We start from the raw sequence: 25,925 nt of genomic DNA, 5'->3' as shown, positions 1-25,925 counted from the left end.
TTTTTTAATCCGGGAAAGAAAAAATATGTAGTACTTTTCAATGCACTGCAATCTATCAAAATAAACAAATTAAAATTTTAACAATTAAGTATCCTCTAAACAATAAAACATGATCCTTATATATATATTGAATGAATTAAAACTGTGATTTATAAAACAGATCCAACTTACAGGGTTATCAGTGGATTCATCAGCCAACTGTAAACCAAAGTAATCTCTCTCTGTCAAATCGAGATGCTTGAAGACTATATCCAATAGAACTTGTCCCTGATCATGTTTCTGCAGAGAACAAATATACGTATACACTGTTTAATGAACAAATATATAATTGGACACAAAAAGTTCATGCAGGTGAAGCACATACTTTCAGATGTGATCTAGCAGTCTAAATCATAAACGTCACAAAGACCATCCCAGCAGCACTATTTCTAAACAAGCTCTATCTCTCTTCTGAAACATATGTAAGGAATTATTTTTCCTCTGTCATGTTCTGACAGTAAGAACTTCTCACTTCTCAGCTAGCTACATGATTATTTCTGAAAGCTGTTCATTAACCAAATTTGATATTTAAAAGGATTACTGGAAAGCAAAAAGAAAGGAGAAAAGAGGGGTAGGATTTGACAAAGGACTTTCTAGTGTCATTTGGGTCACTGAATATAGAACGTTTTTCAGGCCCGCACAGTTTATTCTTACTTCTTGATCTGAAAATCTTCTCCTGAATCTAAATGAAACAGCATATTGAAAATGCTTCCACAGTTAAATGGCACAGACAGCTGAAGCAGACAAATACACAGCTGAGAAGCAGTGTCATTTAAGTATGTTCTCTTAAAGATACTTTAACTAATTCAAATAATCTGAACAGTAACATTTCTTTCCATAGACAAGTGGACAAACTTGATTTTTACTGCAGAGACAACTCTTACCCACAACACGATATAAAAAGAATCTGTGTGGTTGTGGGTACCTAGCAATTTTTTGCCTAACCTGAAAACATTGCCAAAACATAATTTAAAGGCTAAGTGTGACATTCTGACTAGACTCCATAAATACACTTGGTGAAATCTGAAGGATTTTCCCAAATAAGTTATGAGGTATCAGTAGCTTCTTGAAGCACAAAAGATGACGAAAAATTCTGCAAGCAAAGCTGTCAAACGAGAAACATGCTAAAAGATATGATTAATACATTTTCCACACAGATTTTCTACTTCTTTGGCACCAAGCAAGCTTCTAATGATGTTCTAGGTGCCAAGTATTATTGATGCTGCAGTGGATTTCAGATACATCTTGCCTTGTTTACTGTAGGTGATATTTTGAAAGAATAACAAAAATAGAAGACTCCTGCTCACAAATGACCTTGCTCCTCATAAGATGTTATAAAATAGGTTACTTTCACAGCAGCTGTATCTGAAATATATAGCTAAAAGGTCAGAAGGTTTTACTTAATATCTATAAACAAGAGAAACTCTACAAATCATATTCTGACAATTTGTTTACATCAAACAGCATACTAGCAATTATTTTTTGTTGTTGTTCAGCTGAAGTTACGCTGAAGCTGAGTAAAATCAGTCTAAACCTTTTATTTGGGGGCTAAAAGTTCCAAGAAATTTGATAATTTATTTCAGAATAATTATAAAAAAACAGAGAATAGTTATCGACCAATTATGTCTGAAATTTTGCCAGCAGGATAATCGTAACTGTAGCTCTGCCTATTTAAATTGAAGTTACATAAGATATGTATTTCATATATATTCATGTATAAGGCACATATATTCATTTATCTGGCTAAGTAAAAGTGACCTGTGAGTTGCTATATTTACAATAAGAAATGATCTTATTTTAAAACACAATCAGGGAAAAAAGATTTCTTAATGTTTAAGAAAATCTAACAGTGAATAAGTTTCAACATTATTAAAAGGTTCACTAGTAAAGAAAATTCATCTCCAATAAACAAGAACAAGCTAAAACCCACAGATGTTAACATAATAAGTACATGACAGCATAAGTGTATAAGGCATTTTTAATGTACAATTCCAAAAATAGTTACTTCCATTTTACTAAATTAGGAGTTTCTGATATATTTTGAAATAAACCAGTAATCAGTATAATTTTTTCAACAAATTAAACTAATTTTAAAATTACATAGCAACACTAATTGCTTCTTGGCATTTTTCCCTATGTAGATTTAAATCAGAACTCAAACTAAGTTATGAGAGTAATGATCAAAACAAGGGAGAGGTTTGGAACCCCAGTTCAGACTTACATTTAGTACAGCTAGCATGCAGGTTATCAGTTCTGTACTTTTTTTTATTTAACATTTAAAACCAAGAATTTATAGTTTCTTAAATATATAAATAAATGAATGTACAAAAAGTACTGAAAGCTTAGAACATGCTGATCAATTTTAATTTACAAGTATGAAATGTCATTTCATGACAGCAAGGAAGCTGGACCATTACTGGAGGTCCTGCTAGAAGGCAGAATGAATGAAAGGTATTTCTCCTGAAACAGAGCAGCAAGTTTGGTAAGAGGAGACGAGTTTCAACATGAAGCATTTGTTTTGATCACAATGTTTTACTCTCAGTGCAAAATAAAGATAAGCATCTAGTAAAACCAGACCTCAGTTTAACCCATCTTCGATATTTATATAATGATGTTGCAGCCTGCCAGAGCAGGTGAAGGTCACAATCCTGTTTGTTGTGTAAGGTCCAAAATATTTGTAATACTACCACAGTCACTGAATAGCTGCTATAAAATTAAAAAAAAAAAAAAGGCATGACAAGTATCTATTTTTGACTTTTTTTTAATAAAAAAATCAAAACCGATGTATGTGGTCTAGCATAAAAATAAATGTGGTTTATTCCTAAAGGTAAACATTATTATTTCTTCTTAAAAGAGAATAATGGAAAAATAAGTGGACAATAAAAAACATCTAATATAAAACTACCCACTGCAATTAGCTATTTCTCAACTGAGTGGTGAAGTCAGCTAGAAAGAACTTCATTACTTCATAGATGGATACAAAACATAGCAACATTTTTGCTAAGAATATTAGAATTTTATGCATACACATTATTAATAATCATATTAATAATCATTAAAGTCAAATGTCTTGTATTTTGGCATTTCAGAAAAAATCAACACTAGACATCAGTGTATAAACTGCAATCTACCACCCAGTGGCTAACATCCAGTACACGATACCGACATGGCAATTTTGATCACAAAAGGATTGTTACCTGGTTACAAACACCCTTCTTTGAAAAATTATCAAAACATCTACACTTACGTAGCTTTAATGCCTCCTTACCAATTATAATCGCCACCTTCCCAATTTATGTAACTGACATTCTGGTTTTGTAGCTGGCCAACACACCAGGATGCATTTACAACAAACGCCAGGAGATATTATTGCTGCCATGACAGATTTGGACTTCTCGTGGCAGAGGCTTGAATGGCAGGTACTTGGCCTTCCCAGGACTGCAGCAGAACCATGAAGGGGTCTGACAAATCCTGCTGCACACAGATTGAGAGTGCTCGTGCTCTTACTTTGCTAAGGACAGCACTGACACCCTTCCTCTCAGCTCACTGGTTTAATTCTGTTCCAACAAGCAAGCCCATTCCACAAAGAGGCAGAACTGCACCGCTGCCTCCTTTTATTCTATAGCTTAAATGAACTTTTAAAGCACTTAAAAAAAAAATGTTTCCCAATGGGAGATTTACTTTTTCCTTTTTCTTTCTTTCAAAAGAAAACAACTGCAAATATTAACTTATTTGAGTACGTCACCTCTTCAATAGGCTATTGGAGTTTTTACTTGCATGAGAAGGACTCTGAGATGAAGCAAAGCATTTATTGGTGACAGCTAACCCACTAGCCTTGCTCACAGAACAATTCATTCCATCTATGTTGCCTTAGTTTTCTAAGGTGATCTCTTTGTACTGGCTTTTAGGAAATACTGCAAAGTCAGCTTGCACAGAAAAGAGACAACAAGGTATTTAAACAATTATATAAGTCAAAATAATTTGATCTTGAAGCAGGTTTATGCAAATCATTAACTCAAGTCATTCTCACTTCTTCCAGCTCTGCCTTTTACACCACATGCTTTCCAATGTGGAAGCAGAACTTCTGCACTTGGTAAGCAGAGCATTTTACAAAGAAAATTTCTGCTCCTCAAATATATGTACAGGTTAGTTCCAACTGATAATTTTGCCTGCAACCAAAATAACCTATGGCTAGCTACAGGCTGCAGGGATTATTTTATTTGATTTGTTACGCTCTATACAACGTAATGTTGAGCAAAAAGAAATTTTGCAGATCAATGGAAGAGGCTGGTTGAAATGTGAACATAAAACATGTCGTATAAATTATCAGGAGACATTGCCTGTGATCAGTATTTTGCTGTTGGAGGAGAAATATCATTTGAATACATTTTTATTAATACAACACTGCTCACTTCAGATGATTAAGCTTTACAACCATTAGCATACAGAATACCTATGGCAATCCCCAGGAGAAAGAAACCTTGCTAATTTACTTGATGTTATCTTTGTTCTTCCTAGTCTGAAAATAATTCCATTAATATTTATTGCCAAGTATTGTGTCAACCACAATAAAGTAAAACACAGCTATAAACCCTGAAAACCTTGGTTTGCATACATTTCCTATAATAGGTTACTTAAGAATTGTCGTAACTCCTCATATTTGAAAAACAGGGAAAAAAAAAAAACAACAGATTAAGGCTAAAACATTGGGTCAAAAGGGTGAGCACCAAGGAACTTTTTATTCCCTAATCTCAGTTTTAATAGACAAAACTTTCAGGCTGTTCTGTATAAGCAATAAATAGTGATCTGGGCAACTAAAATATTTAGTACACTAGGGTGGTAGGAAGAATCTATTACACACTTCTCAGCAGAGCCAGAATAGATATTTGGGGATTCGTGACTGCTTGTTCTCCTCTACAAAGGCAATAGCATTCTCTTAAGAGACAAAGTTCTTGTATATCTGCATTAAAATGAATCATCGCTGCCCATAACTGTTGTACAATAACTATTCCTTATTTTAACTAACTTTTATAAAAAAATAAAATAAAAAAAAAACACCAACAAACTTCCATTCAAACACCTGTCTCGCAAACTTAAGCACCCAAAAGCAAAGAACATATTTACAATTTCTCATGCACCTTTATTGCTTTGTCTTCAACCACATTCTGAGCACGCTATTTTTCAGCAGGCAGTATAGACCAGGAAACCGTTAGCAAGAATAAGAAGATGAGAAATACAGAAGAGCAATGAAATATTGTAGGAAAAAAGGATATAGGAGAGGTTACCCCAGAAAGGAGATGAGGCTTGAGGATGATACATTAAAACCTTCATCAGTCATACCTCTGCCTACCCCATCATGTAAGATTCCCACCTTTAACTTTTCAGGAGTTCAGAATAATGAAATAGCTCTTCTGAAAATGAAATGAAATGAAGTAACTGTTCTGAAATAGCTCCCAAATCAACTATAAAAATATCTTAAGAGAACATCCCAAAACCTTTTATTCCAATTGAACAATTTACTATTATAGTTGGAAGGATCCTCTACACTACTATGCAAAATAACCACCACGTCTACATTCTAAATCTTAATCCACTAGGCACTGGATCCTTGGACATTTCTGCTAGGTAACAGATTCTGTTACTCAGAGACCTGGAGGCTGCACAAGCTCAAATAACCTGATTACAAAGGAATGCAATCACTCTCACAAATCTTCCCCAAAACTTGCAAATTTATCATCCTACCTGAAGAGTGGACATCAAAATTCAATAGAATTATTGAGCATTGGAACTTTTCCAGATAGTCCAAATTAAACTTGCTCACATAGATTTGAAAACTGCTTCAGTTTCTCCCTCACCTTGTTGATGAAGTCCCACAGCCTTATCTGATATCATGCTACTCCGTCACTTCATTCACTGAATCATGCCACCTGTAACTTTTACCACAGTGTTGTTTACCATTTTTCTCCACAGAAGTTATCAGTTCTACAGCTATAAAGTAAAAGCTGGGTTCTGCTTTTACCCCCAGGAGACCCCACTGCTTCTTTCCTGTTGAGTTCTGATTCTTCTCAGAAAATGATCATTTTAAACGCTCTAATGTTTTCCTGTGAAATTCCAGGCTCATTTATAGAAGTAACTTTTCCTAGTAATAGCCCTCAACATGAATTTCCCTATCTTCCTTCCTGCCATTAGGAGGTAGTGTGTTTAAGTAAGGGAAATCACAAAACAAGAGAGAACACAATGCCAGAAAAGCAAAAACCAAAGGGATACTTTAACATGGTAACTGTAACGCAATAATAACCATCCACATGATTGAACATATTTAGTTACATAGTCAAAACAAGAGTTACTTTTATACTCATGTCCAAAATGAAAAAACACAACTGGCTAAAAGGAAAGCTTGCTTCTCATTCAACTGATTGGCAGTTGCCCTCCATTTTCGCTACACAGCTCTCGGTCCGTGAAGAAAATTACTAGAAATAAACTATTCTTTGTATATTGAATTTTGAAATTAAGATGTTAGTATCACAGAGGATGCCAGAATGACTAAGTCCACAGTGACTCAGGATGTACAAGTACAAGCATGCCCATCTGAACATAGCTTCCACTTCTATTCCACGCTTAACGCTGCTTTGGAAGTCAAACTCTAGCAACACAAGTGGAGCAAAGGAAAGCCAGCTCAGTGACATTGCAATAATCAAATTACTTACATTAACTCTGAAAGCTTGTACAGTGTTATCCAGGAGAAGAATGTTGCAGACCACCTCCGTATGCTGCCTGTCTCGTGCCAGCTCAGATGCTCGTACATTGTAGGTTCTGCCAGCAGGCAATCGGAAACGTGCGGTCATTACTGTCCACACAGAGTCTTTAGGCAAAACAAAAAAAAACACACACAATTAAAAAAAAAAATCAAAAAAATCAAAGGCAAGAACAGTACTCTGAAGAAAGTCAACACACAATGAATTCATTGTTAACATTTCCATTACATAGAAAAAAAAGGCACTAAATTCATGGAATCCAATACTGCCTTACAAATTACAACACAACCTTATCCCAAGAAAGTCAGTCCTTTACTGATTGTCCATTGTCCACTCCCTCCCTAAGTTGTCTCCTTTTTATTGTTTTTCTATTTAAAAAAGAGACTCCCAATATCAGAGGTAATTACGTAATTAATTTCAGTGCAAAACAGCAAAAAAAAAACTTACTCCAAAAATGTAGACAAACACAAAAACAGTAAACACACAAAGACTTTGAAGCATTATTCTGCAAGGCATGTGTGTTCAGTGTATAAGTATTAGACAAGAGAATGCAGTGATAAAAATACTAGCATTGCTTTGTATTACAGTATGAATAGGTAAAGGTTTGTCGAAATACTGAACCTTCCATCTAGGTCCATTTGATTGTATTTATGTATTTAGTTTGAAGAGAGAAACAGTTCTTATTTTCAAAGTAAAGAATTGGGATCAACACAAGCCTGTATCTTGGACTAAGTGCTGATAAACGAAATGCACGAGTTGAGATGTTACTGTCACGTTTCAAAACCGAGATTCTAATTGCTGCCCTGCTACCGTTGTCCAGCAAAGAGCTTATGTGCGTGCTTTCAGTATGCTGTTAGTCTTCTCCAACGGTAGCAGTTATATTCTTAAAACTTCGCAGAATCACTGCCTGCAATTCACTTAATTACACACTCAGACAACTATTTCTACATCCTTTGATAAGGGTGTAAGCAAAGTTTCATAACTGAAGTAGAAAATATAAAGAAACAATAAATTATAATACCTTAAAAGTTAGTAAAATATTCTCAAAACTGATTACTAAAATAACTTCAAAAATGTTCACGGGTTTGCTTCCTAATTTTGGTGACACGTGTAGGTGTTTACCAATGAATAAAGGAGAATTTAGGAGAGGACAACAATTATCCCAGCTGCAAATAGAGTAGAGAACTTGCCTGGGTCACAACAGAATCCGTGTCCCAGTATACACAAATGAAAAGGTGTCACAAATAAATGATAAATCCCTTCCTAAAGTTAACAGCTTAGTTACTTAGGCTCTTGTGGGAAAGTGGAAGACCAAGATTCAAGCCAGTGAAATGGGAAGGGCTGGGATTTTGCAGTTCAGCCTTCTTCCCACTGCCTGCAGTCAACAATCCTGAGTGACTGCCCTGAAACTTACTGGGATATTTTGCTTTTCTAGAGTAGGTCTACAGCTCTTTCAAAAAGGCCACATATCTCAGACAAGAATTTTTTTTTTTTTTTTTGATGAAATCCGTCCTTGCAAAAAGTATCCATTTTGACTTAATTCCAGTTACTATGACTTCACAACTGCAACAATGTCATTTTCATGCTTAATTACAGTAAACTTCTCTTAGTGTTGATAAACCAATTCAACAAACCAAGGATGGATAGAGACACCAGGTAAACACACCAGCTACAGGCTGAACTCATGACTTGCAATGATAAAAATCATGAAAAATGGTGTTGCAAACATTCAAACTCCAAAGCAAAAAGCCCAGCAAGAACATACGTGTCTGACAACTCATGAAGAAGCTGCTTCCACTCTACCATCTAACTTCTCAAATCTAAAAGGCAGAAGAAACCCTGAACAGATGCGACCAGGTAACTGAGCCTCCATATCAGTGATCTGAACCAACAACATAATATTTCATGAATAATATGTTATGCCCTGTTGACACCATCTAAAAGTCCATCACCTTCGTAGCTGCAACAATGTAAAAATCAGCATCTAAGAAATCTTTAACAGTGCAGCTACAAAACCAGTAACTCCAGCTGAGACTTTACAGTGGTTATTCACTTGTGAGCTGAATTTTTTTTTTTTTTAAACCGTTTATCTACACCACAGAAATAACACTTTGACACACTTACTTTTACCAGGATTTCAACAAATCATAAATCAAACAAGACACAGTGAAGGTTAGCAGACTCCTTTCCTAAGGATACCAACACCAGTGCAAAAATAAGACTGTTCAGCTTACAAATATGTATTCCAGTCCACAAGAAACAATTTAATAGTGTGTTAGGAGACTCTGAACTCAACAACCCACAGTTTAGCACCAGAAACCACCATGATTTACAGGAACAAAGAGCTGTTCCTATAAAGCCTGCTGTTCTCTCCCTCTTTTTGTTCTCTTTGCTGATCAACACCAACAGTTCCTTCCTTCCTCATTACTGCCTTAAACCAGCCAGAAAGCAGCAATTCACCACAGCGAACAAGCAGAAAATCTGCCCTCAAAACCCTTTAAGACCAAGCAAACATTGCGTCCTTCGATGGACACAACCCACCCACCCAGCATGGATGTTGCTGTAACACTGATGATTTTCACTCCAACCAACCAAAACCATCGACCAGTTGCAGACAGTGACTCAAGCCTTCCTCCAATGTACAGAAATGAAATGGTCGAAGAACTCAAATGAGTTCTCTAGGGAAACAGAAACTGGATCAGGAAAGCTCACCTGGCTTGAAGACCTAGATGGCAGGGCCTCCTCATTCTCTCTAAGGAAGGAAGAACACAGGACACACGTATTGCTCCTCAACAACCTGGAGTTTATCATCTTCCTGGTGTGGAGCTCATGCTCACACCATAGCGGACACTAATTATTTGCAAACATTTTCATCTTGGTATTGAGCTTTCAAAGTCAGGCAATGAAGCAAGTCCAACACACAACATGTAGCAGCCTGAAGAGCCACCCATCTTGCATTACAGATTTCTGCCATCAAACTCAGAGACTTCTACAGCTACAGGACACAGTTTTAAGGCTAAGTATAAGAACAGAAATCCTGAAATACTTTGACAAAAGGGAAATATAACAGCCATGAAAGTAATAGAGAGGAAGGTGACAAAATACAGACTATTTTCTGCAAATGACATTCAAATGTACTCTTTCTCCACATGTCAGCAAAGAAACTATGCAAATGTGCAGGAATTACTTTAAAATGCCTTCACTATCACATGCACTTGGAAATATTCTTCCTTCTAATTTCTGTCAGGGCTACCACGCAACTGCTTTGTGGCCTATCATGTGAACACAAACCTTGTTTAAACCTCTGCCAGCATATGTACATACAAAAATGATGCAGCTGCTAAGCACGGTCAGACCTTGCACCTACCAGTCTTACTGTGACACTTGTTTTACAATATAGCTTGCTCCTAACCTTTTCCATATCATCTTTACTTCTCTTTTCTTCCAGAAATATACACCAGAAACACTAGTATTTTTCCTGAGCATCATTCTTGCTACACATTTTGAAAACACACTAGAAAAACAGTAAGATGACTGGCAATTACTCAATCACTTATGAGGCTATACATCATAACTATCTGATTTCCCAGCAAAAGATGGTATATAAAATGAGAAAACCGGTTAAAAGCTCAACTGCACTGGTTGTAGCCTTCTGAAGCAAAGACACATTACAGCTGAAGTTAGCATGCAACAGGTAAAGAAGCTGCAAAGTGAAATCCACAGACCTAAGAGAAGAGTTCAAGCAAAAGGTCAGAGTCAACCCGGAAAAGTCTCAGAATATCTGGTTCACACAACAGCCTAACCTGAGCAAGGTACTACTGTGTATGCACGTGCACGTCATGGACACGATCACGGCCTGTCACACTAAGTAAAATCTTTTTTTATATATATGCAAGTGGATTCATTAAATTGGATTTCAATTGGGTTAATCTTTGCATATGAAAAAGGTTTCTGGTTATAGTTTCTCAGCCTTCTGCTAAGCACGTAGCATTTAGACACTTGAATTAATAATCCAAAGCATGTGCTGCTACAGCAACTGGAGAAGGACAGAACTTGTGCAATGAAACTCCTCTTACCTCTCAGGTCTATGGAGGGAGTAAGTTGCACATTTCCTGCCTGAGCTCAGGTTTCAAGCGATGAAGCAATTCTAGGGAGTGTTCCCTATCAAAGGGCAGAACATTCCTGCGATACTTGCTTGGTTAGGGCATTAAAGAACATACAGAAGCTTCAAAAGTGAATTTTCAGCATCCTCTATTCTTTTATATAAAATATATAATAATGTAAAATGACTATTTGCTTGGGCTTACAATAAACTAACCAATTCTAAGCAGCTTAACAATTAAACAGTTGGTTAAGAAGATAATTAACTGAAATTCAGTTTACCCAAAAGTGCAACTATTTGCTGACTCAAAGTAAAAAGTTCTTTTAATGAGACTTAACATCATGTACTGTACACAAAGAGCTACCCTAGTAAGGTACAGTAGGCATGTGAGCTTGCAAGGACATGAGAAATTTTCATGGCTAATCTAAAGAACCTATTACATTGACAGATTAAGAACACAGCTTTTGGAATGGTTTCCAGTTTGTTTAGAAGCTGGTGTTTTAGCAACCCAGAAGACACCTATTTCCACTCTATAGCCCACCTGTTGATTTGGGTCCAACACATTACATGAATTGGCTACAATAGTTGGAAGAATAGGCCCATACCTTCATAATATGATGTAGTTTGATTGTATTAAATAGACTGCAGACCCTGTGGCTACTAGCATCACCCAGATAATCCAATTAATAGAAAAAAAATATTAAAAGCACAAAGAAAATCTTGAAGGTTTCTAAAACATATCACAACACGTGGCATTTCAAACACCAGGCTGTAACTCTTTTGTACTCACTTTCGTATACATTTACCAAGAATATGGTTAGTGAACTATATTAAATGTTTTAGACAAAAATGGTTAGAAAATACAAAACATTAGTTGATAGCCCATTATTTTGAGGAAAGTCCACATTAGCCCTAGGAGTAAAAGTTCAAATTTATCTTTCAAAAATTTACTTTGAAAGCTATCAACAATTCTGATATAGCACACAGCTACAGGGCATTCCTTATAAGCAAAATCAGAGCAGAAATGCATTTTCAATTCAAATGAACCAAGCCATATACTACAGTCCTGAACTCCTCCTAACTTTTTAATATTTTATTCATTTATTCCTGCATTCTGCTGACCAAACAACAGAAAGTATTCCAGATTTTGAAAGCTGATACTTAATCTTTGGGTTATTTCACTTTGGTGTCACGAGGTCCAAGCTAGACTTCTGGTCTGTCACCACCATCAATAATGACTCCGAGCTCTATAAAATTTTTCTGTTTATTTTGTAAGTTTATTAATTATCTGTAAAACAGATATATCAATCAAACCCATTCTGCTCAAGGTTAATGGTAGCTTTACATGAGTATATCATATGGCCACGTATAAAAAAACTTCCTAAACATCCACTGGAAAAGAGAGAGGTCATTTTCCAATGAACTGTGACAGTTGCAGTGACTAGGTAAATGAAGCCCAAGCATGCTTCATTCAGTGTTACAATATTCCCAAAGAGCTGCAAGTCTTCCACTCTTGAGAGCAATAAAGAACAACTGACCTACGTGGCCCCAAAATGTCCATAGTCCCACCTGCATCTCAACAAGATAGATCCTCTTATATTTTGCTCTTCCACATCCTTGAGCCTCACACACAGAGCCAGATCTAACACAGAAAGCATTAATCCTTAAAATTCATCTAACAGTTTCTGACAGCTTTGGACCCAAAGTTTAACACCTGAGAGAAAACTGAATTTAGCTGCTCTCCTCCACCATCAGCTTCCAAGAGAGCTCATTCTCCTGTATGTGAGCTAACAGACAATTAGTATTTTACCACCCATTTATTCAGGTAAGTTTCTAAAATTGTTAGTTCACCTTTTTATGAGCATGTGGCTTTCAGGGGGTTGGCTGTGGATTTTGGAACAGACTGGACACCTAATTTAATAGGTACTCAGTTTAAAAATTATTTGAGGACAACTTTCTTAAGTGAACACCTCCTTGGATAATGATTTAGTCTCCTTTGGACAGAGGTTTCAAATGTTGAGCAACTGCTGTGAGATATCAAGCAGCATTTTCACAGTTGTAATCATGTAATTACTAATACTGACAAAAGATTAAATGCACAGCATCTTGCTCCATTACTACACAAACTGTATTCCTTCCAATATATATACTTATTTAGGTATTTATACATATATGTCAATTTTATATAAAGTAGTATTTGGTCACCCTATACAGTCAATCTGTTAGATAAAGCTGGAGGACACTTACCAGAACACAAATCAGTTCAGTAGTACTGCAGCCATCTACTATTTCATCTGAAAAATAAACCATTTCTCCAATCTGACCATTCCCTCCCTTCCTCCTCCCTTCCCCGAAGAACAAGAGCGCAGCTAACAGAAAAGCCTATTATAAATGATGCTTCTGACTAATTAAATGTCAATACTCATTATGCTGGAACTGCTGTATGCCCAATGAAAAAGCCCTCTCAAGTTCAATTGCTCACTTTCTCTGCTTTGGGTCTGAAATACGACAGTAGGGGAAGTCTGGAAGCTGCTTTATCTTCACTCCTACAAGTAACATTTCAGGAAACACAAAGACAGGAAGATAAACTTCATTAAGCTGAGCTTACAATACTTATTGGCACAGTGTATAACTAATACTAATAAAACAGTACTTCTTAGAAACTGTGCCATCAACCCTGTCAATTATTTTGAAACTAAAACATTATGTCCTCACATTCTATGCCATTTATTCACACAAAGAAAGCGACTCTTCCACCCTTGCTATCCAGGACTCAAGATCAGTCTTGGCCTAAGGAGACATTATAAGTCAGTGTAGAAAAAAATACAAATAGATGTACAAATAGAATACTATTTGTAAATAAATAGAATACTATTACTTACACTGAATAGCTCAACGTGGTTCATTTTAAACCCATTTTGAGTTTTAAATTTATTTTGTCCACACTATATTACAACTGACAACCTGCTAAACACAATATACCCATAGGTACCCTAACAAACCAGAAAAGACCACTTATCCCTGTATTAAGGCATTTTGCATTCACAACTTTCTGTAAACAACCAGCACCTATAATTATCTCCGGGAGTCACTTGGATCACAGTGCAACAGTTTTACAGAACAGTTTTGGAAAGACAAAACATGGTGAGAGGAAAGAGAGCATGCTGCTGAAGCTAGAACCACCTTTAAGCATATTGGTGTAGTTTAAAGCCTGTAATATGAAAACAGCTGCTGTGAATTTGCAGAAAGTCAGGGGAGGGAATACAAAAGGTCAGAATAAGTAACAGATCATTACCAGATGTTATTGGATGGGCCCCCTGTGGACATTAGAGACATCAGGGAGGCCAGAATACTAAAATGACCATATTTCACAGCTGACAAAAGCCAATTTCAGAGCAGGGAGAGGCCCTGCCCACCCCACCTTCCCATACCATGTTCCTGCTGTAAGCTCACGGCAAGCACCAGCTACAGCTATGCCCAGCCTGGGAGCCAGCTGGAGCCACACGGAGGGGGCAGCGCTTGGCTGCAGTCACTGCACAGCTCCACGGCCACTTAAACCAACAAAGAAGCACACGTGGAGTGAGCAGCAGCCCACACTTCTGCTGGAAAAAGCAATTTAGGATGGAAAACAGCAAATCTAGTAGGGAAAAAGAAATGAAACTACCTATGTAAAAAAACAAAACAAGAAACCCCATAGCAGACCAAACCTTGTGTAAGGGCAGAAGAGGATAAAGCTGCATGCACAGAGAACTAGGAAGAAGAGTATTGTATTTAACTACCCCTCTGTTGTAAAAATATTACAAAATAAATACACAAATGCATTGATCATTGATTGGAACTTGTTTCCTACTACATGTCTGTCAGCTCATGATACTTGAAGGCTTTTATCATTTGCATAATTTTATCAGGAATGAACAGAAAAACTTTCAAAAGTGACTTCCTTCTCCAATGATTTAAAGTAGATTAGATCAGAACCTGCCCTTATTTGAAAATAGCCTTAAAAATGGAAATCCATGATCCTAACACAGAGGATTACTAATGCAACTCTTCCCATTCCTGGAGCTGGACCTCTTATTTTGGTTTCATGACTCAATCCTATAATAAGATTTAATACATGGAGATTATAACGAAACATTACCAAAATACCTTCCGATAGAAACTTCTCAAAATAAACTTGCAGTAATTTTTTAAATGTGTTCCCTAAACTAGGTTAAATAGTTTTAAATAGTTTTTGTCATTAAAAAGAAGTTTTGGTTCCCATGCAACTCTAAAATCAGGAAGCCTAAACTCTTTAATAACCAAAAGAGAGAGGACTGAAATCAGTGGAAGTTCAGATAGACGAAAACAAGAAGCTGCATTTTTAACATTAAGAAGCCAAGAGAAATAAATTAAAATAAAAACTGCTCATTTTCAACAGCAGAATACATCTAAGTAAATAAAACAGAGGAAAAACACCGAATACGGTACAGTTGCATGTTATAATTTGTATGTGTTATACATGTGACCATAAAGCAACACAAGTCACACATTCCATATACCTACAAGCCTCACCCACAATTATTTGAAGGCAACATTAACAGAAAACAAACGAATGGGAATAAACGGTGGGCTGGTTATTAACCATCCACGGATCAATACTGCTGCATGCAGTAGGATCTGCAAGTCCGGAGCAGCTCTCGTTCTAGCCATGGCATGTGTCTTGTGAAGTCTTTGAAGCCTAAGGCAGTCTGAATTGAAAACAAACTGGCAAAATTGAGAAAAAGCTTTTATTCTACTCATAGCCAACTTCAAGTTGAATTTTGGCTGGCACTGGAACTGAAGTATTAGACAGAGGGAGGAAAGTTGTCTGTGTATATTCTGTTCAGAGTAACTAAACCTAAGCCAAATTATCTTCAATAGACTTAAACATAGCAGATGCTAATTCTAAGGCTGAATATAACTAATTGGACACTCTCCATCAAAATTAGTTTTTAATCAGAAATGCCGCTTCCACAAAATAGAAATTTTCACATGGAAAATTTCAGTTTTGCCAAAAAACACCGATTTTCCGCTGGGAACATTAAAATAATGGCTGTCTGGCTACCTGCCTGGAAAACTCTTGTCAACTTCACTTCTTCCTCCAACAAGCAACACGCCAAGGAAAGTCTTCGAGCAGCGCTGCCCAGAGAAGTGACCTCACTCCATCTGTGCCCCTGGCTCTCAGCTCCGTCTCGCGCTCCTGCCTGGAGCACCGGACACTCAGCCGCTCCCCAGCTGTGGCCCCGGGGTGCAAGACTGCAGCAGTTCCCCCTTTGGCTGCTCTTGGCAGAGCCCGAGCTCTGAACCAGAGCTAAAAAGCTCCCTGCCCAGGGGGAGAGCAGGTTTGCTGACAGACCTGCCCAGTAGCAAAAGAATCATACTATTCATAGCATCCCAAATCTGAAGTTTTCCTTTTACTCCCTCCCGCCCCTTTCACGTTTTTGCTACTTCAACTTCAACCCAGTCTTAGATAAGTATTTTTCTGACTCACCTCTGCCACCTCTCAAAGATTTTCTTTATAGGAAACAATTTCCATTTTCAAGCCAGCTCAAAAGGACTACAAGTTCACAATGATTTGAGTGAATCTGGCAAAGAAAATATCACTCAAGTTCAAGTGACTAAGCAGCTAAATCTGAAAATCATTCACCTGAAATGAAATGGGGAAAAAAAAAAAATCACAATTTGGGGTGGCTTTGTTTCATAAGCAAAGTATCTCAAAGAGGTCTACACTCCCCAAATTTGTAAGGTTTACAAGCCTACTCTGTAAAAGGATAATTTTATAGATCTCATCCAAAAAAAGACAGCACAATTGCATCTGTATTCCTTATGAAGTATAACCAACAATTGCAGTTATGAATTACAAACCAACAACGAGCCTAAGCTGTGGCATACAGACCTCAGCCACAGCGTGCTGTCAGGGATTCTGACATTACTAAAAGCTAGACTCAGACTGTGGGCTTCATATACTCTTCCTCATACATTTGAAGTTTCATAAATTATTTACGTACAAAATTAATTGTGATTTAATGAGCATGAAGAAAAACTACACTCACAAGCATTTCTAACAGTTATCTAAAAATGCTTTTACATTAGCTTCAAAAGATGGAAATCCACCCCAAACAGCCAAATTTACAGAAGCATGAAAAGCTGCTGTTAGGAAAAAAAAAAAAAAAAAAAAAAGTACTAGAAAAAAAGGTAATAGAAGGAAAGATAACACAAGAGGATGGCAGAGACCCACATTTATATAAAACTTAAATAATTCTTACTAGGCTGTATGGCTTTATCAAAGTAGACTTTTGGAAAAAAAATCAAGTTGGTTTTGTTTGTTTCTGAATATCACTGTTTTGTACCTCATAGCTTCATTCTTTATAGTTTCCACAAAATTAACAGAAACTACAGTAATTACTAGTGGAAAAGCAACAGCACACTGTCAAGGCTAACTCTGAAGACACTGAAAACAACAACAACAACAACAAAAAAAACACACACTAGAATCCCACATCCTAAAAGTAAAGGCCAAAGTTGCATGCATACAACAAACAGCCACAAAACCTAGAAAGAATTTTTAATACAAACCTACCAACTGAAGTCACGCCATGTTATCCAAGTGAAAATAAAATTCAGTGATAAAATCTGTACTTACATACTATTCATCTCAGCCGAGACAATTAAATCTCAGACATTAATAAAAAGTATCTGACCTCCAACTAAATATAACAGTGAATTAGTTCCCAGATGAGGGGCATATGTTTTCTATCTAGAAATATTTATTACCATTGCATTTCATAAAACATCTGATTGAGAAAAATTATCTGAACATTCTGCTTGGAATGGAAAAGTTCTAAAATCAGCACAAAACCAATGAGCAAGATACTGTTGGTTTGAGATGAAATAATTCAGCTATTCTATGATTTACAGAATTTCCAGTAGGAAAACAGCTGCTCCTCAGAAGCACTCACATTCAGCAACACAACAGACTTTAATGCTTGTCACATTGGCTCTGTTCAATATGAAGTTTCATGCCCACTGAAAAGAAGCAGGAACAGAACAAAGTTACAAGCCAGTTAACCTTAAAATTAAGCAATAAAAGAAACTGATCACAGCTCCAACTGGAATAAAACAGTTGAGAAGGGTAAGTGAACACACATGCAGAGTGAGCATGTGATGAAGCTAAAAAGTAATAGGCTATTAAAAGGAGAAAGTTCTACAAAATTATAAAAGGCTATTATAAGCCTTATGCCCCACTACTATTTATCACACCACTATTTATGGTTTCTCTCATGTATTTACTGCTTTTAATCGAGAACACCACCCTGAATGCAGTTTAATCGCCTGCATAACACAGGGTCTTCAATTTCATTTACTTACTTCTACACTGCGCCTGGGAAGTTTCATCTGGCCAAATCGATTTCCTGATAAAAGGTAGCAGACACCTCCTGCAACAAACCAGCAAGGGAAGAGCTCATCACCTCTGACGATACCTTGACTGTAATTAAATTACCTCTTAATCTTCTTCATAAAACAGCCAGCAGTCTGCAACTGCCCTGCTAAAACCTATCCTATGCCTCTAAAACCATACGGTGGTTCAAACCCCAACCCGAGTCCCTTCGCCGTGCTGCTCAGCCCTGAGGCAGGGGCGAGGTTTTCTGTCATTTCCCTGACCAGCACCAGCAATGCCGGCCGGATCGTGGCCACAGCCCAGGAGGTAAGCCCACACATCAAGACAGCAAACTTGTTCAAACTCGTGGTAGGAAAGAACAGACCAAATTTTTGTTGTTGTTTTTATTTTTTAAACAAAGTCTAACTCTAAGAAAGCCACGTTGACAGAGGTGGTTAGATACCTAGTCACTACATTTCCATTAAGTGAAACACAGATAATAAAATAACCTAACCATAAAAGTTTACCTCAGAAGAAGTCTTAATCAAGTGATTAATTTAGCTTTCTGTGCCGCAGTGAAGTTCACCCTACTCACGTCCAAAAGTTTGCTGTTAAAGAATGAATATATGCTATTTTAATGTTCAACTGAGTATGTGACATCGTAGCCTTTCCTTATTTTTTTCCACTTCTTTAAAGAATAAGGATATAGCATTGCATTCCTCTTTGAAGCCAAAGGACTGAAGCAGCAGCCCGGTTTAGGAGCCTTCAGTCCCAACTAATTCGCCTTCCAACATACAGAAGCCTCACAAAACGCTCAGCAATAAAACCATTTGGACGGCCCCTTCCAGCACACCACAGCCAACAGATGCTGTGCAGTGCCCGGGCTGCTGGAGAGCAGGCACTTGGAGGGCTGCTGCAGCTCTGCTGTGGCCAGATCTCCTTTACAAAGCACAGCCCTACCCTTAGGCAGGCTCCCCAAATGCCTACCTGTGTTCCAAGCCCATAGCAGAAGTGCCAAGCACGTGAAGCGCGTGGCAGGCTATGAAAAACTGAGAGCAGAGCCCCAGCGCCAGCCTCAGTGAGCATGCTTACAGCAAGGTGGCTATGCTACTAATGCCAGAAAGGGAATTCATAGTCAAAATTAAAAGGGTAACACAGATCTGCAAGGGAATAAATAAATCAATACTTATTCATAACACAAACTATTTCCAAATACTTATAAGGAACTCACGTTTCACCCTGCTGAACTGTAACACAGCCTGTGTAAAACCTCCCTGCCACTGGACTCATTGCTCATGCACAAGTGGAGAAATTCCACCTCCGAAGCCATCTGATGAGCTTCTCCACAGGACAACAAATATGATCCCAAACCTTGAATATATGGAAATTCAGTACAAAGCAGTACGTAGAGAGCTGACATTTAGCTAAAGCCCCAGTCAAAGGCAAGGAGATAACTCTGCACCACACAAATGAAGGAAGAAAACGATGTTGTTGTGTTTACACCCAGAAGGTAACTACACCCTCAGGCACACCTGTGGTCCTTGCCAAACCAGTAAAGGACAGCAGGCTTTCTGACTGGCAGTTCAGATTATTTTAGAGAGGAGAACAGTTAACTTCTTAGTTGCATATGTACTTGCATTGGTACAATAATTGACAAACATTTTTAAATAAATAAAAAAATCCTCCTCAGCACCGTGGACAAACGTAACCCTCTCTTTTCAGAGTAGGATGCCAGTGTTAGTAGGACTACAGTAAATGTTTTAGGTGTTGATGACTAAATTTACTAAATGACCATACTTCCAGCATGCACTGGTATGGGGAGATGTGAATCTCTGACAAACTGAAATTTCTCCAACACTGTGGAGCCAAAATAATTTGAGTCTTTTGACAGAAACAATAAATGCAAGTGTCCCTAATGAAGAAAAGATGGGCAGAATGAACCCAAGTTTCTCGGCATCTTGTCCCTTTTGCAAAGGTGAGAATGAAAGTCTTCGCTGTTTTCTACAGAAGTAGTAGAAGGGAAGCTGCCAGCAAGTGAAGTCATCACTTCCTTAAATACCTTTCCTTTGAGGCTACCAGCAAGTATTTTCTTTCTGCTCAAGGGCCAAGCAGTCAACATTTTGGGACAGATTCATTTCCTTTTTCTAAAAGGGAACAGAAGCTACTGTGAAAAAACAAACTCTCAAAACGCAGAGCACAAATTAGAGTTCGTGCCTCTGAATAACGCCATGTGCAAGAGACTGTTGATGGTAGGGGAACGGTGCATCCAGAACTTGTCCTGGTGTTGACCATCCCAAAATCACAAGCAGTCCTTAGAGAAAAGTTCACCACCAGATCAGGTGTGATTCAATTAGATCCAGCAGTATTAACTTACACAGCAATTACACAGAAAAAAAAAAACACATTAAGTTGCACTTTCTCAGTAATTAATGCCTTCTCTAATGTGTGGGGTGTTCTAAGAAATTCTCTGAGCACGTTGATAGTCACTGGCAGAAGTCCTCCTCCCGTATGAAGTTTCCATAGCATGACATGGAGGTGACCTACTGTGTCAACCAAAAACTACAGTACATAAAATGATTAACAAAATAAACAAACAAGGAACTCAATCAACTACTACAACAGGTAAAAGACCAATAGAAGAAAGCTTTGACACAAGTAACACCCTAATGAACAACAAACTCTACCTGTGAGATCAACTCAATAAGCAAAACTCAAAAGCAATGAAAATGAAGCAAATTTTGTTAAGAACCTTGCTTAGTTTTACAAATGCCTAGAGTAAGCTCTTTTAGATATTTTGTTTTATTTTAAGGAAAACACAGTTCTAAAATTTCGCACTAAAATTCTGTTTTATAAAGTCACCAGAAAAAGGCTATGGCTTTTATAGTCAAACATATCAGAACAGGCTTGCAGAGAACGAAGATAAATTACAACAACAAATATTTAAATTACTTTATGAATGCTATTGCAGATGACAAAAATCCTGTCAGGTTGATAATATAACGGATTATTTCTCGATATACCTCTCATTCTATAAGTACAGATATGGTGTCTCCTGAGAGTACCGTTCTGTGAATATTTGACAGCAAGTGCAAAATTTTTGTCTGGACAAACGCACGTTATCATATGAGAGAAATAATAAACAACACTGGACCGCACACATAAGTTTATATATTCTGGTTTTCAGATATTTAAATGTGGCTACTAATCACACTTTAAAAGTTGTTATGGCATCATTAGGTAATTTAAATAATATACTAATTAAGTAATCCTAAAGTACCCTGTCTATTGCTCAGTGTTGCTTACCCAGAAAGGCAGGTACAAATATGGGTCCTATAGGTTACAGATTCACAAGCTGATGCAGCAGTCATGCTAGAATGACAAGGATAATTATTATTGAAACCATCAGCTCTGTACCATTTCTTTTCTTCCTTCAAGTATTCCAGATTTCCTCCGTGTCCTTCCTTTACTTCTCAAGGCTGTAACGAACCCCTTTTAGATTGTTATATTCCCTTCACAACTCAAATCCTTCTCTACCTCATACCCATTCCTCTAATCACCTCCCAACTTTTCTTCTCTGGCCTACTCCATCTTTGTCTTTACCACTCCCTACTCCTTTGGGGTGGGCACGGAAGATGGAACAGACACAGAAATTATCAGAACATCCCCCAGGACCACAGAAAACCAAGCATACCACCTGGAGGCAAGAAGGGAAACTGTAGCCAGACAAAAACCATGCCCAAATCTGCTCCAAACATCCAAGGGTAATGCCACATTCACCTAGATTTAGAGTAACACTGCCTTATGGACACTACTGAAACGCTTTCCACGTGATCACGAATGGAAAGGATGGATACAACACCTTTGCCTACACAGCATAATAAAATCTTTAAATGGCTTTTGTTTCACAGAATTTAAGCTGAGGTACGGAGAGATTCCAGTAGCTTTCCAGCAGCTACAATTTTCTGATACCTAAAAAAAAAAGAAACTTACAGCCTGTACCAGCATCACGAACATACTAGTACAGTATCAACTCGGAAGATAAAAGATTACATTCTTTTTTATTTTAAAGTGGACCTACTGCACAAAGAACATTGAGAAGGACCGGTGTAACCACGTACAGATGCATCTAGGAATATGGCACCAAGAGGAGACGAGCTCTGAGCCGGCACCCCGCCACCGCTCCGGTCGGGCACTACGTTTAAAAATGCTCTTCATTCATGTGCCTCTACAGTCAGGTCCAATTTGTCTTACACCCCCTTCTCTAGGCACTCTTATAATTAAACTAACGATCCTCTCAGCTTCCCCAATCTATTTGCCACCTTCTGCATTACGTGACAGAAAGTGAAACTTCTGTTTCTTACAGAGAACCACTATTTTTTGCCCTTAAAGGCAAAAACACAACATGAAAAAAAATGCTATTGTGTGACTTTTTATTTTAACGCATCAGTAATCATCTCAAGCTGCTTATTACAAAGTTTTTTTCATTATCTGGAATTCATATCCTTAAAAAAAAAAATAGGGTAAACTAAAAGCTTTTTCACTAATAGCTAAGCTGTATTATCTCAGAAGCACAGTTTGTTTATACTGCCTATGGAAAATATTATTTCTCCCAGCTGCTGTAAAAATAGGTTCTCAGGCTTTAAATAAAACTGAATTTTTCTTATCTAATACCGACATAGGGTATAAAACCAAAACGTCTTATTGATTTTGGTCAATTTTAATTAAATTTTCCATGCTGAATTAATACCAACATTAACCCAAAATATATTTCTGAATTTTGAACATAGGAGTTATTTGAATTTCTTAAGTTGTGCCTTCCTATGTACATCCTGTACCAGTACCTCAGCTCTACAAATTTGGTCTTTGCTATAATTGAGTATTACAACATGCATGCAGTCTAACACTACTGAAGCACTCTTGAAGGCATCAACTCTATCATCCCAGAATTAAAAGGCTAAAAAAGGGCCATATGGCAGGATATGGAATGCGCATATTGAGAAAGGAATCAAGTAACTGGGTTCTTCTGCTCCCCCATCTCTATTCACATGCACATTGTGCTGCAGATGTTCAGAAGCAGCATTTTCTCAAAACAGAGACACGAGCATCACACAAGCAATGACCGGCTTTGCTGACAAGATGCAATTACTCTCCTTCTAAATAGCAAGAGTATCACCGATCAGACTCAGCTCTACTGGGGCATCAATTCTCTCACTACAAGAAGTGCTTTAAGTAAGACCCTTAGAAACGTCAGTATTTCCAAAAATACACTGGTAACCTGAGTCAGCACCACGTTCCACCTTACCAAAGATGTAGGAGGCAGCCCAGAATTCAGGTCACAAAGATTCAAAGAGAGCTAAGCCAAAACCAAGCCACTAGCCCTCAGTTCTGTTAGCCCAGTGAAGTCCTTCCTGACACAATTAGAGGATCCCTGGCAGGGTAGAACAAGCTTGGTGTATCACAGAGGCAAATAGTTTCAACCCAAGAGCTAGGGAGGATCCTGTTCCCATTACAGAGGAGTAAACCTGCCAGCAGATATAGAAATAGGATTAATAGCACACAAAGGAGAGCTGAATACAAACTATACGTGCTAAGATTCTGGGGAGCACTCGAGCTGACGATGTTCAGATTGTACCTTGTGAAATGCAGCACTGTCCATGGGGCAAGTACACTCCGGCAAGTCTCTCTGGCTGTGGTGTGCTGAACACTGACTAGTCATCTAGACAAGACTACTCAGAAAGGTGGTTGGAATGGGCTGCCAACATCACAGAGCTCTCCCACAGCCTCCGAACTGTCAAGAAACTGAGTAAATACTGATAACGCCCTGGCCTGCTGTGAAATTGTTGATGTTTTCTGTGGAAATGTGTGACAACAGCATGTAATTGATTCCCTGTACCACAACAGGGAAGGCATCCCATTACTAGAAGGGGTTTTGTGGCTCCAGAAACAACGAGAAGAGCAAAACCACACAGATCCGTGGGTCCTCTCACAGCCCAGGAAACATTTGAGAAGTCCCAAATTTGTCTGGGGCCAGAAAGGATCCTCTGCAGGTCCATAAACTGGAGTCTCGGAAGGCAGAGAACAGAAGAGATGTGATTCCAGACAGATCTCTCAGCCTCTGAGCACAGCAAAGGGGCTGCCATGGGCACTACCCACCCACCCCAAGTGACACAGGGTCAGGCAGTGCCATGCAGCATGCCACCCCTTTGATAGCAGTGGGGCAGCCCAGAAGGGAGGAGAAGAATCTTTGAGCATTCTTCAATTTTGGTAACTGAGAGGAAAGAAATGAAAAAGCTTGTCCTTTCCAAATTCAGTCGATGATGTCATGAAGCTCTGGCAATTTCTTAATAACAAGCATGTTGTTAAGTGTCTCAGTCAGAGACAACGGTAATGGTAAGAAGTTTAACACCACCACCGCCTTATTCCTTTGAAAAGTAGCTCCCACTCTTCAAGGGCCAGCACAGGACATTTATTTACCAGAAGCTCAGAGAAAGAATTTCTCACCAGCCAGGAGTATGAGGAATTGGCAATACCCATCCAAAAACGCGCTGTTCTCAAACTCTGGAAGCTGGAACCCAGAGAGCAAAAATCCCTGTTATTTAGTGCAAGACCAGCAAGAAGCTCGTGTCTGCTAGTGACAGGCAGGCAGACTGCTAGAAGCTATTCTGGTTCTTTAAGAAGAAAGTAACATTAACATTATTAAATAACAGACATGTCCATCTGTCCCATGAAAGTATATAAAGAGAAGCACAAATTAGAATTTCTTCACAGTGTTAGATCATCTGCCTTTCCCTAAGAAAATCTGCTGAAAAAACAGAGAGAAATGAAGAGGTGCCAACTAGACTGAACAAGTGCTGACAGAGCTCATGGAAGTGCAGAAAAATCTCATCTAGCTCTCAAGAAACCCAAAATAAGTAACTGAAGAGCACAGACATCCAAGCCCACAGTTTACACATTCTTTGTGGTAGGCTTTGTTTTTTAACAAATATGTAGGTTATGCTCCACACGCATCTCTGGCACACGGTGGTCACTCCAGCAAAGTAACTGGCATCTGTGAACAGCCAAAAATGATTTTGCCACTTTACACCACATAAGCCATTTTGTAAGCTTGCTGTAACTCTCCTCTGAAACATGGTATGGGAAGATGGAGTAGGAGTAGCCATGCCATCCTTACATTGCAAGTTTCAATAATATCACAAATCTGGTTTTTTACATCTCATCTTGAAATTCCACAGCGTGTTGAATTTTTAATCTGAGCCACAAGTGATGAGAAAGGTCTTAAAATTATACTTGTTTGAACATTTATCTGAAATTCACTTTTGTACTCAGCTTGTTTTTCATTTTTTTGGCTTCTCTAAGAAGTTCCTTTCAGTTTGCTATTGAATATGGTCAGGAAATTTAAGAGAATACAAAAATGCTCTCCGATATACCTATATCAGGTTTAGGGATCGGATTTAAGGGGGATAGAGAGCCTTTACTTAAATGCCAATCTTCAGAATAGCTGCAGATAAAAACGTGACATCTGTGGAAAGTACACAAAATCTAGACAGGGCAGCAGGGAAGAACAATACAACTGTTTGACAGTAATGTTTACGTGAAGAAAACACAATGACCATCTCTAATCAAGAAAAATATT

At 37.9% G+C, this 25,925-nt stretch overlaps 1 protein-coding gene across 7 annotated transcripts in view; it reads right to left on the bottom strand.

Annotated features, from left to right (window-relative positions):
- The window catches only part of PTPN4 (protein tyrosine phosphatase non-receptor type 4), a 110,352-nt gene that overhangs the window by 63,129 nt on the left and 21,298 nt on the right, over positions 1–25,925 (bottom strand). For 5 of the 7 annotated variants that reach the window (XR_005267248.2, XM_038182487.2, XM_038182485.2 and 2 more), the window contains 2 exons: positions 6,747–6,901; positions 172–279 (listed from right to left, as the gene is read on the bottom strand). Coding sequence is in view for 6 of the 7 variants with exons in the window: in XM_038182487.2 (XP_038038415.2) it covers positions 172–279; positions 6,747–6,884 (246 nt within the window). In the remaining variant the exon portion in view is untranslated. Of the gene's footprint in view, positions 1–171; positions 280–6,746; positions 6,902–16,405; positions 16,550–18,282; positions 18,351–25,925 lie in introns of those variants that run through there. The other 2 variants (XM_038182488.2, XM_072040754.1) reach the window with 2 other exon arrangements.

Source organism: Anas platyrhynchos, chromosome 7 (assembly GCF_047663525.1).
Source record: "Anas platyrhynchos isolate ZD024472 breed Pekin duck chromosome 7, IASCAAS_PekinDuck_T2T, whole genome shotgun sequence".
Classification (NCBI taxonomy): domain Eukaryota; kingdom Metazoa; phylum Chordata; class Aves; order Anseriformes; family Anatidae; genus Anas; species Anas platyrhynchos.
Note: the sequence above shows the minus strand (reverse complement) of the source record. Positions and strands in the feature narration are given on the sequence as shown.